The following is a 17,767-nucleotide window of genomic DNA, read 5'->3' as shown; positions in this document are numbered from 1 at the left end:
TATTAATGTGAGATCTTACAAAGACAGATCTCACAAGTGCCCACAGGCACAGGAAGGCAATAGGGGTATCAGAGAATCACATTGGCTTGTATTGGTGGTCGTGTGTGTGTGAATTTTATCATTGTTCAGCAGAGCCGGAGCTGTGGACTGTAGTTCGTTTATTCTGGTTTTGATTTTAAAGACGTTCTCAAACACTTGCGTCTGTATATATATCTAGCTGGCTCATATGTCCTCGAAATGAAACGTCCTCATAGCCACAATAAATATTGCCAAAGTCATTGACTGGAACACTTAAAATACATTCCAACTGTTGGAAAAGGTACAAGGGAACAAGTCAAATGGAGAAAAAAAACCCACTGCAAGATGCAAGTAAATTAGCTGTATTTTAGGATATGAATTTGACCTTGCAGAGTGATCATGACCTTGAATCCTTAAATAAGAAGCAGAGTCTGGGGTTGAGATTGCTATTGGGTAGAAATTTAATGAAAATAACAATGATGATGACACTGATAGCGATGGTAAAATAATGCACTTCATTTTCAGTCGTAATGACTCATTTCATGGAGTTGGCATGGCAATGCAAAAAAATATTGCTTATTATCATGCGCTAGCTATTACCGCACACAGCGACACATTACCATATTCAGCGTTAGCACTTGGCATTATAAATTGCCTGACACTCTTCCATTTATATTTTGTCTAGGGTTCTCCTTCAAGACAGATGATTTAAACCAAAGTTCCTCTAATAGGAGGTCTTTTCTGTCAACGACCCCACCAAAACACGAGGCCAACGTGTTAATTGGGAGCAATGTGTTTGGAATGAATTTGCGTTCGCGCTGGTAAAACGTTCAAGCGCACGTACGCACTTGCCTCCAGTTGTCGAGCGTGCTGCCCATATTGATTTAGCATACAAAGTAATCGGCAATGCTTTTCATTGGAAAAGCCCGTGCTCAGAAGAAACAAGCAGATTTACTCGGGGGAGAACCAATCTAGACGCGCCGGTTGATACACCCTCTATTCGTCGCCTCCGACTGCACACCACCAGCTCCATCCTGTTGGACAGTTGAGTGCACCTTGGCTGGAGATAATATAAGGCCCTTTTTACGGTCAAATTGAATTTTCACCTGGGAGCTGTTTGGCAATTTGCACTGTATTCACCTGCTGTCAGTCTCCTATTTGGAGTGCTCGAGTGCGAAGGGAACTGGTGAACACAGGGCCCAGGGCAGTGAAACTGAATGCTGTACTCCAGCTCTAAGGATGACATTGCCAAACAGAGGTTGAAGGTCATTCTGATGGAATCGCGCCTCGGTAGCACACAGGGGTGGTTTAAGTCCAGTTTGTCTACAAGTATGGGTGGATGAGGTGTAATTGAGGTGGGACTTTCAATTACGTACATTGTAGGAGGCTGAGCTTTCTCTCTCAGGAAAAGGTCTGGGGAATTAGTGGTTTATTGTGGGATGGAGGGGGAGAGAGCAGATATGGTCTGCATAAGACTCGTCCAGCTCAAACCTCAAAGACACAGATGAAGACGAGGGGTTTATTGTCACAGCACGGAAAACATTACATATTAATTTACCATCTAGCAGTTGGTGTGCCATTCGCAAACTATTTTTCAGAATTTGATCTGGGACACCACGTGTTAAACTTGTGATAGAAGTAAAGATTGTGTTACCTCTTGGCATCCCTTCAAGAAGTAAATGCACAAAGCAGAATTCAAACTTATTTCATCCACCATTGATTCACGAACATAAGTGTGCCTAGTAATTAGTTTAGCAGTGCGAATCTGTGTAATGTCGGCTTTCTGTGTACAAAGTAGGCCAAACGTAATGCCACCACATCGTGATGAGAGCTTACATTACCCACACAACACGATAAGGAGCACAGCGCACATGGGGCACAACAGCGTGGTAGTCAGCGCGCTCCGAACCCAGAAACCCGAATTCGATCCCCGCTCCCGGTCAACACCGGTGATGACTATATATCCGAACCGGTCCTGGGCCTCCTCTAGATCGACTCAGCGTCAAATGAATACCTGCTGTGACAAGTGGACATTGCCACTGGGGAGACAAAGGCGGCCGGGAATGGCGCTGGCCACCCACCCCCCTCGTGTGCCGTGGAAGCCTTCGTGTAAGTGCAGCTCGCTAGCAGCGCTTGCCCCAACAGTCTGTTGAGGCTACACGGAGGGGGGGTGGTGGTGGTGGTGAATCTTTGTCTTTGTATGTGCAGCCTGAACAGCATCGCGCTCTCGGACGGGCGAAGGTCGAGTGCTCGCAGCATCGCCTCGGAGGGGAAACACCCCCCGCCCCGCACCGCCATGCTCGCAGTCGACCCCAAAACGTTCCGAGTGTCCTGGACCGACATCATTACACAGAACAAGGAGAAGTGGAAGGACCAGGCATCCAAAGGTACAAAGTGGGACCCTCGCTGGGAAGCAATTCTGACACGGACTTGCGATTGCAGCGTGCCGGGTTATAGATGTGGACCCGGTAGAGCCGGCCCCCGTCGAAAAACACCTTCTGAGAAGCATCTCTTATTTAGACAACATCCCCCCCTCCACCCACCAGTCAGCCACCACCCCCTCCACCCACCAGTCAGCCACCACCCCCTCCACCCACCACCCCCTCCACCCACCCACCAACCACCACCCCCTCCACCCACCACCCCCTCCACCCACCATCCACCCACCACCCCCTCCACCCACCCACCAACCACCACCCCCTCCACCCACCACCCCCTCCACCCACCATCCACCCACCACCAGCCACCCCCTCCACCCACCATCCACCCACCACCAGCCACCACCACCACCCACCAACAAGCCACCACCCCCTCCACCCACCATCCACCACCCCCTCCACCCACCACCCCTCCACCCCCTCCACCCACCACCAGCCACCACCACCACCCACCAACCAGCCACCACCCCCTCCACCCACCAGCCACCACCCCCTCCACCCACCAACCCCACCACACCCTCCACCCACCAGCTACCATCCCCAACAGACATCACCCTCCCCCCACCACCACAACCACCAAGGCTGTTTAATTAACTTCTTTCCGATAAGCTTTTTTTCAATTCCACAAGATAGAGGAGTGCACAGTAGCATCTACCCAGCAAAAACAAATGATAAAGCAAAATTGTGTCCTCGGGATGTGAGAGAAAGCCCTCTTGGCTGAAGCAGTCACGGTTGTTGCTGCTCACCTCACAACACACGCGCCTGTGTGCACACACTATGTTATCTTTTAATTACAGTTTTAGTCTCTACAAAACGTGGTCAACTTATTTCATTATTTTTTTCACAACATGCGTTGCATGTACAGTACTCGCACACATAAGCCGTCGCTGAAATGATTCTACGTTCCTTTTTACGTTTTTTTTTGTAACAGATTTGATTTCGTAATACACTTACAATGTAAACAGCCTATAAGACAGCCTGCTAGCCTTAAATTATTGTTACCATTCTGTTCAACATAAACACATGCACACGCCTTTCCCTCTACCGGACGTAACATCTGCAAGCATTACGTGATTCCCCCTTATTAACTGAAAATGGCAGATAATTTGACATGTTTTCATCTCTAATAACGTAATGAAGGGCACTTATGATGTTCTTGTCAAAACTGTTTGAACCAGATATCTAACAAATTGAAAATTTGAGTGAGATTCAGAATAGTGATGTTTACTTTCAGGCTTTTTGCCAAATTTCTTCCACTCCCATCTGGCCGATGGAGTTGAAGTAATAATCATATAATTACGTTATTTCACTGATTGTAATGTTGGGCAACTGCCATTGAGTAGCACTTTGCGGAGATAAGCTTTGAGCACGAAGAGAAAAGCCACGCATTCAAGGAGATACCCCTCAAAGGTCCACACGTACAGATTCACAACCCACTTTCTGTACTGCCACCTCCTGGCTATCTCACTGCCCAGTGGGTTTGTCGTCTCGGAGATCGATATGACATTCACCAACCCTTCAAAAGCACCTGGCTGCAGATGTGCACCGCCACCGTGCCTACGGTGCACTGGATGGAGTGAAAATGACGTCCGTCATGCACGTTCTGGCTGGCGTTGGTCGTGAAGGAAACATGTAACACGCTGTGACTCATTCCTCAAACTACACCTGATAAAGCCACAGGATCAAACTGAATGTTTTGCTACATAAAAATAACATTTTATATATATTTATATTTGTAATCACATTGAAAATGCAAAACATAGTTTTAACACTCAGGTAGAGGCAAATCTATGTTTCTTTCAGGGCTCATTAATATATTGTTTGTGTTATTGTTTAAGAGCATGAATATTCCCTTAAAATACATTTTCTTCAAATTGCTTAAACATATATGAGTTTAAACTTCAGCTTTGCAACATATCCCACATCAATGACAGTTATACCATTTCCACATCTGGTACAGCATTAGTTAATGCACTCCTAATCTTTCACCTTGTTGACAGAATTTATCTTCGTTTGACCTTCTTAATTAATGTTGCCTTCAAGCACAAGATCATCTGAAATAGTGCTGCTGAGGCCCTCACTCAACCTCCGCCACCATTACCCTGATTGTCAGAAAACCTCCAGTGCTTCCCAATTCACAGTGGATCACTTACACGATTTCCCTCATTGTCCCCAACACTGACCGATGGCCCACACTTTTCTACTGCTCTGACTTCATATCTTCTCAATCTCCATTAACCATTGCCTCCTCCTGAACCCTTTGATGATATCCCCCCCACCTCAATGTGTAGTCGCTATTCCACCATTGCCCTTATTGTGAGATTGTCTTCCCCTCAATTGTCCACATGTATAATTCCCTCCTGAAATTCAAATTTCAGCTCAAAACCCATGCATGCCTTTTCCACTCTCTATGAATTGTCCTTCCTTTGTATATTTTTGTCATAATTATGCTTGATTTGAAGCTTTCGTGACTGCAGGAATCCATATTCTTTGGTGCTTTTGGTAAAGTCACGTAGGTAGAAAAATAAATAAAATAAAATGAAAATAATATATCACGACGTTTCGATCGCAACATGTGGCCACATAAATAACCTCTTGTTGTAACGGCTCTCTCGCTGGTTCAGCAGTTCCACTGCTGGATTATTTTTTCCCGCCTGAGGACGACCGCTTGTGTTGCGATCGAAACGTCGTGATATGTTATTTTATTTTATTTATTCTTCTACTTACGTGAATTTACCAAAATAACCAAAGAGTATCATTACGCTTGTTAATTGAGGAACGCCTCGGCGAGTCTCATTACTCTCTTTCAGGAGGGTCCTGCCAAGTTTCCACAGTCAGAGGCAATGTTGCTGATGTGTGTAATCCCAATTGAATCATATGCAGAACAAAGTTCAGCTTTGGGATATTTGGCCAATACCAGTTAGAGTGTATATTTGTTTTAGCTTTTCAAACAGTATTTATTCAGTTTGCTTTCCCTTGTATGTTAAACACTACCAGAATGAAACTTTGTAAATATAACGTATAACACCCATAATAGAGTTTTTTTTGGGTTAGATTGCGTAAATATATAAATGTGTTGTTAAACCCACCACCACCCGACACAGCCTCTATTGGGTGATATTGGTTCGCGAAAGCCTCCGTGTTAAAATAACGTATAACACTTGATTTTGTGTTTTTCCCCTATTTTACATTATACAGCATCTTATTATACTCTTCTATTTATATGCTAAACAAGTCGAAATGTTATTCTATACGTACACATATAAGTGCAGTAGACCTGTACGTCAAAATGCAATCACAACAAATGTGGATGCATACAGCCTCGAAATGCGACCACTTTAAAAGCCTTGTACAGGCACCAGTAAGGCATGTTTATTGTATGAAGAGAATTAGTCGGTGATCGAATCTGGACTTGAACAGGTGCAGAGAGTGGCAGCACAGGTGGCTTTGGGAAGGCAATTCCGGACTAGGGGTGCAGCAATGAAAATTAAGCGACCTCCTACAGAGTGAAGGTGACATTCTTAGATGCTGAGGCAGAGGGTGCATAGAGGGGAGGAGAACGAGACGAGGTGGGAGGCAGGTAGGGGCAAGTCCATGGAGGATGTTAACGATGGTGGGTACTATCGTGAAATTGATCTGGAATGAAATAGGCAGCTGTGTAGGTAAGTTTAGGGTGATGTGGTCTCATTTATGGGTCTGGGTGAGAAGTCTCGCAGCATTATTTTTCATCACTTGGCATTTGGATATATTGAATTTGGGGAGGCCATGGAGGAGAGAGTTGAAATGGTCAAGTCGGGATGTGACAAAGGCATGGATGAAGGTTTCAATGGTGGGTGGCTAAAGTATGTGATTCAAATTACTGTTTAAAAATGTATGGGAAATGTGATTCGTAAATGTCTGCCCTGGTATGCCCTATGTTTGGAATAGATGCTGAGGAGAAAGCTCGGAGAGACGAAGAAGTCAGAAAGCAAGAGGAGGAGCTTGAGAGGAAAGCCCAGGAGGAGAAGGAGGAGCAGGAGAAACAGCAGGAAATGGACAGTGATAAAGGAGCTGATGCGAAAGTGGACGGTGGAGAGACTCGTCCCGAAAATGGGATTCAGGAAGATGGGGACATCTCCAACATGGACAGCAGTGCACAGGTGCAAATTGGTAAGATGTCATTTTGTAATGATTATCCACACTTTTTTAAACTTTTCCTCCATATATATGGGCATAGAGATAAGTGTTCGGGTCTTAAAATCCAGAGTTATACAGTATACTATTGAAACCATTTAAAAAAAAATAGAACAGCTTTGCTGATAATGTGTGAAGAAAGTAACAACATATATAATTAGTGGCCTCAGACAAGGACACACTCTTTTTCCATTGTAATTGACATTGACACTAGAGGATATTTTTCTGGAAATTAAATCGCAGAAATAAAGCATCATCATAAATGGGCAAAAATGTTCATAGTTTGAATTGGCTGGGTCATGACTGCCCCTCTAGGGGAGGGGGTTTTGATCGGCCAATGAGATGCCGCCCCTGAGTGCAAGATCGCCCCAAATGGATCGATCCCACAAAATCAAATCCATCCAAACATATTTTTTGTAAACTTTCAAACTGTATTTTTTTATCTTCTTGGTTCTTTCGGTAAAGTCACGTAGAAGGAAAATAATAAAATAATACAAATAAAACATAATAAAATTATTCTCACGACGTTTCGGCCACAACGCAAGCAGCCGTCTTCAGGTGGAGAACAGGTCTGTCGAGAAGACAGAGTCTGAATGACAAGCCCCAGGCTTGGAGCGACTATTTATGCTGGGATGGAGGGGCGAAGAGCGTCTTGACAAAATAACTTGCATATCAAGAGGAATTTAGCATATTTATGGGAAATGCAGATATGCGATTAGTACTACTTGTGAAATGCGTAGGAGGTTTGGCGAGGGGTTTAAAGTCATTATGCCCGTGCATTATGCAGGATTAGCAGTATCAAAGGGAGGGAGTAAGGTTAGAATTAATAAAGGGAAGGAATGTTAATAATATGGCGCTGCAGCAACTAATATGCTTATACATTGTAACTTTACTGTTCTATATGAATGTACATTTTCTAGAAAAAAATATAAAAAAGTAGATTTAACTTTTTAAAATATATACTAAAGATTCAATCATATTTCTCCTGCCTCAGCAGTTTGCCTGCTGTATTTTTTCACCTGAAGACGATTGCTTGTGTTGCGATCAAAACGTCGTGATTTTTTATTATCTTTCTATCTACGTGACTTTACCGAAAGACCCAATGACTACGAAAGATTGTTTTAGGCAATTTTAGGTGGGTCACTGCCCCCACCCCACAGCATTTAGCCCAGCCACCACTGCATACAAGTGGAACACACATTGGATAATGTTTCACTGGGACAGGAATTGAAAGTAACCAACTTCAAATAAAAAGCAGAGCAGGGTGCAGTGATTTTGGAAAACTGAACTTGATAACGAAAACTAACGTACAAATGTGCCTAAAGAATAACGTTTTTATCCGTGCATACTGCCTGCCATGGCACCCGGATAAGTAACACGGACATTGACTGAGAAAATGGAACAAAGAGCTGACATGTGCATAGAGCATGGAGAGATGCATGCTTGGGGGGGAAAACAGGAATAGGAATTCATGGATCGGGGATAAAATGTAAGTTAGAGACATCGTATTGATTGTTAAGAAAAGTAACAAAGTTTGTATTGACGAATGTGTTTTTGTTTTTTTGTGCTTGTGCACCAGAGGTCGCAAACGGGTTTTGATTCCTTACCCGTACCCGTACCCAGCCGCACCAGGGTCGCAAATGGGTACCCGTACCCGTACCCGGCCGGGTACGGGTACCCGTTCCCTACCCATACCCGTACCCTACCCGAAATGAGTGACAAACGGTTACTCACCAGTGACTCACGGCCTACCCGTACCCGTACCCGGCCGCATCAGGGTCGCAAACGGCTACCCGTACCCGGCCGGGTACGGGAAGCCGGGTATCGGGTAGGGTACGGGTATCGGGTACCCGGCTGCGACCTCTGTTGTGCACCAATGTCACCACAGTACCTTGGTAAGTCACCTTACCAGAAGTGATGAGGGCCAATGCTTGAGACGCATGGCAGGGTAGCAGCCATAGGGGGGAGCATGCCTGAGAGGAGCATCCACCGATGAGATGGAATTATGAAATCAGCTGATGTGCAGGAGCTAGATAAAATGTTTCCCGATGCAATATAATGAAGGATAATTTGGGCAGGCCGTCATTCGGCTGATAATGCTGACGATATAAACCGATACGTATATTAATTGAAGCTACACACTGCTCAATAATGCTCTATCAATATTAATATATCCATAATTATAATAAGGAGTGGTTTGATTATGGTTGATGATATATAATGTAATAAAATGCTATAAAGCTGACAGGTAATCAATATCTATGCAGTATTTTACATGGTGGTATCGGGTTACAAACATCAGTCTTGAGAGACTTAAGAATTCTGAGCGTGCATAATTATGACCAACAGTAGACCCAAATCTTACTTTATTTCAGTGATTAATCAGACACCTTACCTCATTGTTTATGTATTACTAGTCTGAGATGCAACACGACGTTCTAATGACAAAGGGATTTCCTCAGGGTTTGTGGCACACACAGCGTGAGAAATGCTGCTGTAAAGTAACACACGTTATTAGTACCGCCACTGGTATTTAATTGTGCAGTCAGTATGCATCTGCTAAGGTAGTTAGGTATCTACTTGCGCACTATACACCAAACACTGCAGTGATAGTTAACGTAATGACTCCGTTGCACTTATTTATGTTTCCAGCAGTTTTAATTATAAATCGGGCCTGGCTTCTGGGCCAGCTTGTGCTTAGAGAGAGTGCTATCGTAAATGCCTTTTTTTTTTAAACCAAACATTAATCAGGAGCAAATGGACTTTCAGCACTTTTGGCAAACGCCAATTGCATAATCTCGAAGGTATTGAATAAAAACGGTCAAAGTGGTTCCCAACAGCATCGCTTTTAAGCATTAAAACACCACCTATCTAATGTAGACACTTTTCCAAATGGAAAGTGCAGCTGAAACAGAAGCTGCCATTTTCATGAGACGTGCGTATCGATGCACACTCTGCGGCGTGTAAAGGCACCAACACCAATTTAACATGATTTATGACATCCTGTCTGGCATATAAAGTAATATAAGAGTTTCTCCGATGGTCTTAAATAACTTTTCTCAAATTTTTATTGCTGTGGTTTTCACACCTGCTGATGATTGCTTGTGTTGCAATTGAAACGGCGTGAGATTTTTTTGGGTTTTTATTATTCTTTTATTTTATTGTTTCCCTTTTACGTGACTTTACCGAAAGAACCAAGAATATGAATCCCTGCAGTCACGAAAGCTTCCAATCAACATTTAATTGTGAAGAAGTTGCCTTTGGTTTCAAAACAGGCCTCTTCGGGTATTTGTGAATGTTGGCTGCGTTGGATGAGGTCACACGAGCATGCATTGTCTCTGGTCCAAATGAACATGATGAGAATCCATAGAAGTGCAGTGATAATCATTCACATCCGTAAGGTGGATTTCATCCAATGCACCCATTGTATGCTTTTATTCAAATATAATCCTTGAGATCTTACATTCATGATCTTAAAATTTTATGTAACTAGATATGTTTCTTTGTAAGTTAATGCTGTTGTTTAACTTGTAATTTAATAATTCTATGTATTGACCCAGGACACTTCACTGAGTCTCAATATTATTTCTGAAGCGTCCTGCATCGGAAAGGTTTATCCTATCCAATTAAGGAGTTCTGTGTATGCAAGAGTAAATCATAATGCCCGGAGAAAATGCACATGTATGAGGCGATAAGCCTCAAAGGTCACATCGGCAATTTCATGATCTCATTTGTTGTAGAGGCAGTCCTCTACTTACGAACACCCGACGTGCGAACAGCTTCCATGAGATTATATTTTTTATGTCGACTAAAAACGCGAACTCGCACTTGCAAACTAAACCATGGAACGATTTTGTTCAACAGAGCGATCCTCCGCGAGATGTAATGAGTCAGCCTCGCGCTGAGAGTGTTTGTGTGTGTGCACGTTCCTGCACATGTATATGTCAAAGTGACTCGGCCTCAAATGAGTACCTGGTGTGGTGTGTAAACACCGCCACTGGGGAAACAAAGACGGCCGGGCGTGGTGTTTGCCACCCACCCCCTCGTGTGCCGTGCCAGCCTTCACAGGTGCTCGCTAACAGCACTTGCTCCAAACAGTCTGTTAGAGGCTATAAGGGAGATCTTTGTGTGTGTGAAAGTGACTGTGCGTGTGGTGGGCAGTGCCATGGGGGGAGGGCCAACTTAAATTGGCCATTCCCCTCATGGCGTCTGTAACCACCACAGCGGCCAAATTGGGGCTCTGGACGGGTGCGAGGGGCTGGTAACCCCTCCACCTTCAATTAATTACCACTAAACTACAAGTTAACAATTGTATTAAGCTTTTGCCGGAGGCCCCGGGGGGACAGGCGTCTATGACGTCTCCTGGCCAAACCCCATTTGGCGGAGCCAGGAGACTGAATCCTTACCTCTAGAAACAACAAAAAACCACTACGTGTGGCCACGTGGAATGTTCGAATGCTCACTGCGGAGGAGAGGCTACCACTCCTCTGTCGGGAGCTGGACCGGTACTGCCTGGATCTGTGTGGTATTTAGGAGGTCCATTGGACCGGCTCTGGCTCCTGCCACCATGAGGGGTGGACAGTCCTCTACTCGGGGCAGGAGACTGCCAAACAACAGGGAGTGGCTCTTCTTCTGAACAAATTAATGAAGGGGGCATGGGAGCGTGGCGGTGAGTTGTGGGAAGCTGTAAGCCCTTGGCTACTTTGGGCTCGCCTTCCCATCAACCAGAGGCAAGGAGTGGTGGTTGTGGTTACTTATGCCCCCATCGAAGATGAACATCCGTGGAGGGATGCAGGCCAGGCCGATGAGTCAGATGCCTTGTATGACCTCCTGTCACAGGTGATTTGCCTACTGACCATCGACTTGTCATCTGTAAGATGCGCATGCTATTCTTCCACTACGGTGGTGGGTGTACACCCAGGGCCCCATTCAAACCCATAGTGGCATGGTCTCAGCTAGCTGATGAAAGTTGCAAGCGAGAATTTCATCATCGCTTGCGGCTTGGGTTGGCATCGTCCTCGACTCCTCCTGATGTCGAGGGGAAATGGGCGATGTTTAGGACTGTGACTCATGCAGCTGCAATGGCTGCTTTGGGTACACGGTCCAAACCTCCCCAGAGACCCTGGCTGACAGAGGAGGTGTTCAGGTTGGCTGAGAAACAGCGACAGGCCCACTCTCATTGGCTACAGCATCCCACGTCGGAGAATGAGAAGGCTTGCACCGCAGCCTTCGCTCAGAGGTTCGGAGAGCCGTGAGACGCTGCAAGGATGGGTGGTGGTTGTGGGTTGCTGAGGAGATTTGAGTCTGCCTCAATGGCCCGCAATCACAAATCGCTCGTTAATTCCGTTAAAAAAGTAACCTGCAGCACCACACCTATTACCATTATTAGGGGAAAGAACGGTGATCCAATCTCCGACCTCCAGGAACAGGTTCGCAGATTTGCTGAGCATTTCTGTAAGCTCGACGATTATCTGAATGAATCATCGGCCTCCCCTAGGTCGACTCAGCTGCAAATTAGTACCTGGTGCGGTGTGTAAGCAACGCCACTGGAGAGACAAAGGCGGTCGGGCGTGGAAATGGCCACCCAACTCCCTCGTGTGCCATGCCGGCCTTCATTGACGTTACTCACTAGCAGCATTTGCCCCAACAGTCTGTGAAGGCTACACGGGGGATCGTTGTCGTCGTTGTTGTGTCACTTGTGTGTGTGCACATGCCCCCCTTGTGTGTGCCATTGTGGGGACTCATTGCACCCCTTCCGACAAGTAAGCCAACATCAGGAGTCAAGGAAAGTGAAAATAAAACAGATGTTTCTATTTCTGTTATTTTATGTTTTGTTTTATTTACTATAAGATATTTATTACAGTATCACGTGCAAATGTACAACATTCATGAGTTTAACAATGCTTTTCTTTTTTGTTGATTCGTAACATATTTTATAGCACTGACCGTATGTGCATTTAAATTAAGTACATTTTATTGTGTCCCGACTTACGAACGGGTCTCAGGAACGGAATCCGTTCGTACGATGAGGACTGCCATACTGCCGTCTCCTGGCCACCTTGCAGCCGAGCTATTTTTACGTTCCACAAATATTCTTGATCCACCATTCCCTTGCTTCCAAAGTTACGGTCATGCGCCGTCATGCCTGGCCCAAATTTACGTTGGCACACTTAAGTTTATCGTGAAAAAAAAACCGGTTTAAGGTGCCCCTTTATACGTCTATACATACTTTTCAACTGAAGAATTAATTTGGCAACATGTAATGTCTGTCCAGGCAACAAGCGCCAATCCTCCACCGCCCAAGATGGTGAAGCAGGAGGTGAAGACAAGAAGAGTACGATTCCTCACGAGCAGCAGCAGCAGCCGTAAGGTAACCAAGGGAAATTCCGCACTTATTCTACTCATGGGACTTGTTTTTTTCTTTCAGGGTACACCAAAAAGCAATGTTATTTAAATACTCTTTGGTTCTTTCGGTAAAAGTCACGTAGATATAAAATAAAATAAATTAAATCACGACGTTTCGGAAGCAACACAAGCGTCCGTCATCGGGTGGGAACGCCACAGCAGGAAACAAACTTGCTGTAGTGGGCAAGAGAGCTGTTTGTGACAAGAGATTATATAAGGTAAGAGGGGGGGAGGAGCCAGGGAGGAGAGATGGAGAGGGTGGGAGGAGTGGCGATAGTCCGACTGAGCAGATTACGCTGCTAGTTCGAAACAATGCCGGAGCTGGGCAATGAGCTGAAGAAATTGGAGATGCGGATATGAAAGCAAACTATAAAGTAATTAAGATTTTACCTGCTTAATTGCAGTCACGAAAACTTCAGATCTAATATGTTATTTGAATTAGAATTTAGTTTGAGTAGATTACTGTTGAACATATTTCCGTCATGTTCTAAAACGTTTCTTTAAAATCCAATTCAGGACATTTTTTGACAGGTTTTTATTTTGTTTATCAGCTGCACACATTTCTTGCAGCGCACAACTTTCAATTTTACTTTTTCCTCACTTACATTTTACCAATGTAACAACTCGCTGAGTTCTGTGGAAATGAAAGAGCTGCCTTGCAAGAGTTCAGATATAGCAGAAGACTTAATTCAAAGCAGCTTGCACCACATGTCACAAAACTGCTCATTCCAATCATTTATATTCTGTACCATTTACATTTTGACTACATTTCATTTTTGAGTTATGAGTTTTTACGTGTGTTGTTATTTTTGTTTAATCTAAAACCGTAATTATTTACTAGTAATTGTCAATTCAGTTAAGTTTTATTTAATTGGTGCACATTCACTCCTTGTGCCAATTAATATTTGGCAAGAAGTACTAATTGTCCCATCTCGCTGTCGATTATCTGATTATCAAAGTGGAAGATTACTCACATATGCAGCATTTCCCTCTTTTTTATTTTGCATAATTGAAAACAACTTGTTTTTCTTACATGATTGAATTTGATTAAACACCGTTTAATTATCTGTATGCATGCAAAATTCGCTTGAACTGTTTCAGCATACATCTTCTTTTACTTTGATATACAATTTGTTAATTCATGTCATCTGAAAAGGGAGTTACGCTCTTTTTTATCACAAATAAAAATCAAGAAGTCACGAATTTACATTTAGCTTACAATTTAAACCACTTGCAAGTACATCCCATATTTTTTTTTATAGTTTCTTGCGAGGCCCATAACCGAAGCTGGACTCCATGTATGGTGAATTGAAAGCTCTGTCAAGCCTGGTATTTTTCACCCAGGAGGCTTGCTTGAAGTTGCGTGGCCGTGTGGATGGGATTTAAGTGAGGGACTTCAAACAGGACCATTAATCAAAATTCTTGAGACCTCCAACATTGCACAGCTACAGTTCATAAATGTACAATCTCCAATGACTCAATAGGAATGCAATGTGTCTTTTCTTTGGGACTCAAAACGCGGTGTATTTACTTGTAGAAATGTGTTTACGCTTTATGCGACGTATATGGCTATACACAGCATATTGTTGCACAACCAGCTGTTCTTATCATGAACGAAATTATAATAAAATATTAAGTCGCCTTTCCATGGACATGCATAATAACAAGTTATGCATCTAAAAGGGCAGCTGGTAATAAACAAGAATATATTACTTATCAACATGGTTATGAATATAATCAAATATTAAAAAAAAAAACATAACAAATTTCTGAAACAAAAAAAACACAACTTAAAAAAGTATTCCGAGAAAGAGTTTAACAAGTTTTCATACCCATAAAAGCTTTAAGAAACAATATGTTCAATCATTATCATACTCATTCTAAACTAATAGTAAGGTATGGGTCTGGCTGGGAGAAAGACAGTTATGTATGCACCATGTTTTGTTCCTCATCCATGGCAGATGAGGCCAATTGAGGCAAATGGATACATCGGGCAGAACACAGAACACATTCGAGGTAATTGTGTTCGCGTGCTGATCGAAGTATGCAGGAGTTCGAGTCTTAAATGGTCCAAGTTGTCAAAACAACCTTAATAATCAAGGCCTCGTTTCAAAAATCGAGTCTGGTGCACAATACAATCCACATCAGGAACAGGAAACTATTGGTTTCTAAGTAGTTTGCAAAACCATGTCAAACAAGAGAACGCTTGTTATTCAATTTACAGTATAAATAACCAGCAAAGAATTAAACACATGGAAAGACACAACACCCAGTTCATGAAGCATTTATGGCATCATTCCTCAGTTAAATCGAAAGGACAGCTATTGTGACAGAAGCTCTACATTTTACATGACCATGCATCGTGACTTTTATAAAATAATTTCTGAGCCTCAGTAGACATTGAATGAAAATACAATACACCTCATCCTACTGATCATCTCCGATATCGCCTGTATGCTTTTGCAAAGCTGGCCATAGCCTCGCAAACTCAAACAGTGGCTCTGTAGATGGTGTGGTCACTGTAACATGTATTTACATACGTGTACATGTGTATTAAATGGACCGGAGCATGCCTGGTCAGCTCCATCCATGGGTGTATCTTAAGTCGTGACATGATGATGCCAGACCACAATGTCCTTGCCCCACCCAAAGCTGATGAATAGCTGCCGGGTTTGGTGATGGTTAATTGATGACAACATTGTTCATGTGAAGTTTGTGGAATGGCTTTTCCAGATAGTTCTGCCGATGTAGTTATCAGAAATTTTGAAATCCATTGGTAATGAATTGGGCCCACAGTTTATGATTTACAAGGCAGAGTTTACTGTGGATAATTGCAAACAAGTGGATAATTCCAATGCTAATGGTGTATTTACATCCCCTAAGGATGTGCATAAGTCCCTAAAATGTATTTTATAGATTTTATTAAGTCGTATTTTTAAAGTCACCTTCGAGGTTACATTTTATGTCATTTTTATGTCTTACAGATGCAGTCCCACCAAGCACAAGAATACTAAGTCTCATCAGCTGCTTTTGCTATGCAGTATGCTTGGGGTTATGAAGTTGGTTTTCACAACCAATCTCAGTGCCACAAAAAAGGAAAATTATTTAAATTTGAAAAACAATGCCGAATAATGCTTTAAAATTGTAAACGTTGAATAGACAAATCTTTATTCAGATTCTATTTATTTTTTTGAATTGTACTAGCTCATTAACAAAGGATAACAGATTGTTTTAAGCTACTGTACTGTTCGGCTTTTGGTTGTCAAGGATATGAATGCAATATAATACTAAGAAAAACACACGACACATATCCCAGCAGTGTGTTCCACGAGTTTGAGTCACAGTACTCGTGTCCAAAGTACAGAGTACCTGGATGCTCTCAGGTAAAGTGGTCCGGCAGTTGCACTAACTGTGCAGCAAAAGGACACAGGGCGGAATGCTGTGTGCTGTCTTCGTTTCCTGCTTCTCGTCCCGTTATCTCGTCTTCGTCTCTCGCCATCGCCTACTGGAATGCTTTTAGGATCACGAATTTGAGATGCTGGTGATGTTGTGTGACACCAGTGCAGTTACTGACATATGTTCTCTCTTATCCAGTGTCATGTGAATTATAATCCAGACCTCCATTGCAGCACAAAGTAAAGCATTCATATGTTTTACTGCCAATGTCAGAAAGAAAAAAAAAACTTCAACCATAATCCCTGTGTGAAATTTCCCAGTACCCAGGAGTCAATGCCACGTTCCTTGATATGAATCATTCGGAGCTGATGCATTCATGTAACATCGTAGCGAATGGCCAACAATTTCAACTGCAAGCCAATGGATGCAACAGACGTAAGAACCAATTACTTTGTGCTGTGTTTGGTCTTTGGAAAGTGTCCAAACTTACGTGTACAAGAAATTACAAGCTTTAAAAGTGTGCTGTTTAAATTGTTGCTCAAGTCTTTGAAAGGTATGTACTCGCTTTTGTCTTCGTGCACCATGGTAATGGGGACGTGTCCTCTTAGACTGTATATGTGTATAAAGCTGATTATATAACTTAAATTACCAGCAGAATTGTGTAATATACACAAGGTTTGCAGTAGCTAACAAAGCTTACAAGTTTGTTTAATACACATTGGCCAGCATTATATAAACCGACAAATATTTACTGTGTTTGTATCTTGTATTTACTTGTCTGTCATCTCCGCCTTTCAAGTCTTTTATTTATTCCTTTTTTTAAATTATGACACGTGCTTCTGTATCAGCCAGCAATTTATCTTCCATGTAAATAAAAAAAACAACCGTTTTGTTTTTGTTGCAGTTTACATCTGCCTGTTCATGTTATTCCAACCATCCAGTCGGAGGCTTCTGTCCCGGAACATCGCGTGGCAGTGCAGGGGGGGGGGGGGGAAGAGAGCGAGACTGTCTTCTTGGTTCTTTCGGTAAAGTCACGTAGAAGGGAAGTAATAAAATAATAAAAATAAAACATAATTAAATAAAATAATTCTCACGACGTTTCGGCTACAACGCAAGCAGCCGTCTTGCGTTGTAGCCGAAACGTCGTGAGAATTATTTTATTTTATTATGTTTTATTTTTATTATTTTATTACTTCCCTTCTACGTGACTTTACCGAAAGAACCAAGAAGATGAATCCCTGCAGTCACGAAAGCTTTAAATCGAGAGCGAGACTGGTGGAGGCGGCTTGTTTTTTCGTTTAACTTCGACAGCACTGCGCGCATGCCGCTGTCCACCT

The 17,767-nt window shown here is 43.0% G+C and overlaps 1 protein-coding gene across 6 annotated transcripts in view; it reads left to right on the top strand.

The window, feature by feature from the left end:
- LOC133345902 (dual specificity calcium/calmodulin-dependent 3',5'-cyclic nucleotide phosphodiesterase 1A-like) overlaps positions 1–17,326 on the top strand; it is a 216,431-nt gene extending 199,105 nt beyond the window's left edge. For all 6 annotated transcript variants that reach the window (XM_061557008.1, XM_061557009.1, XM_061557012.1 and 3 more), the window contains 4 exons: positions 2,227–2,405; positions 6,384–6,605; positions 12,904–12,999; positions 16,019–17,326. In XM_061557008.1, coding sequence (XP_061412992.1) covers positions 2,227–2,405; positions 6,384–6,605; positions 12,904–12,998 — 496 coding nt within the window. In that variant the 3' untranslated portion in view covers position 12,999; positions 16,019–17,326. The remainder of the gene's footprint in view (positions 1–2,226; positions 2,406–6,383; positions 6,606–12,903; positions 13,000–16,018) is intronic.
- Positions 17,327–17,767: the final 441 nt, after the last annotated feature.

The sequence above is a fragment of the Lethenteron reissneri genome, chromosome 23, assembly GCF_015708825.2.
Source record: "Lethenteron reissneri isolate LAM-NWPU_2019-01 chromosome 23, ASM1570882v1, whole genome shotgun sequence".
Lineage (NCBI taxonomy): Eukaryota > Metazoa > Chordata > Hyperoartia > Petromyzontiformes > Petromyzontidae > Lethenteron > Lethenteron reissneri.
The sequence above is the reverse complement of the archived record's forward strand: the minus strand, read 5'-3'. Positions and strand labels throughout refer to the sequence as shown.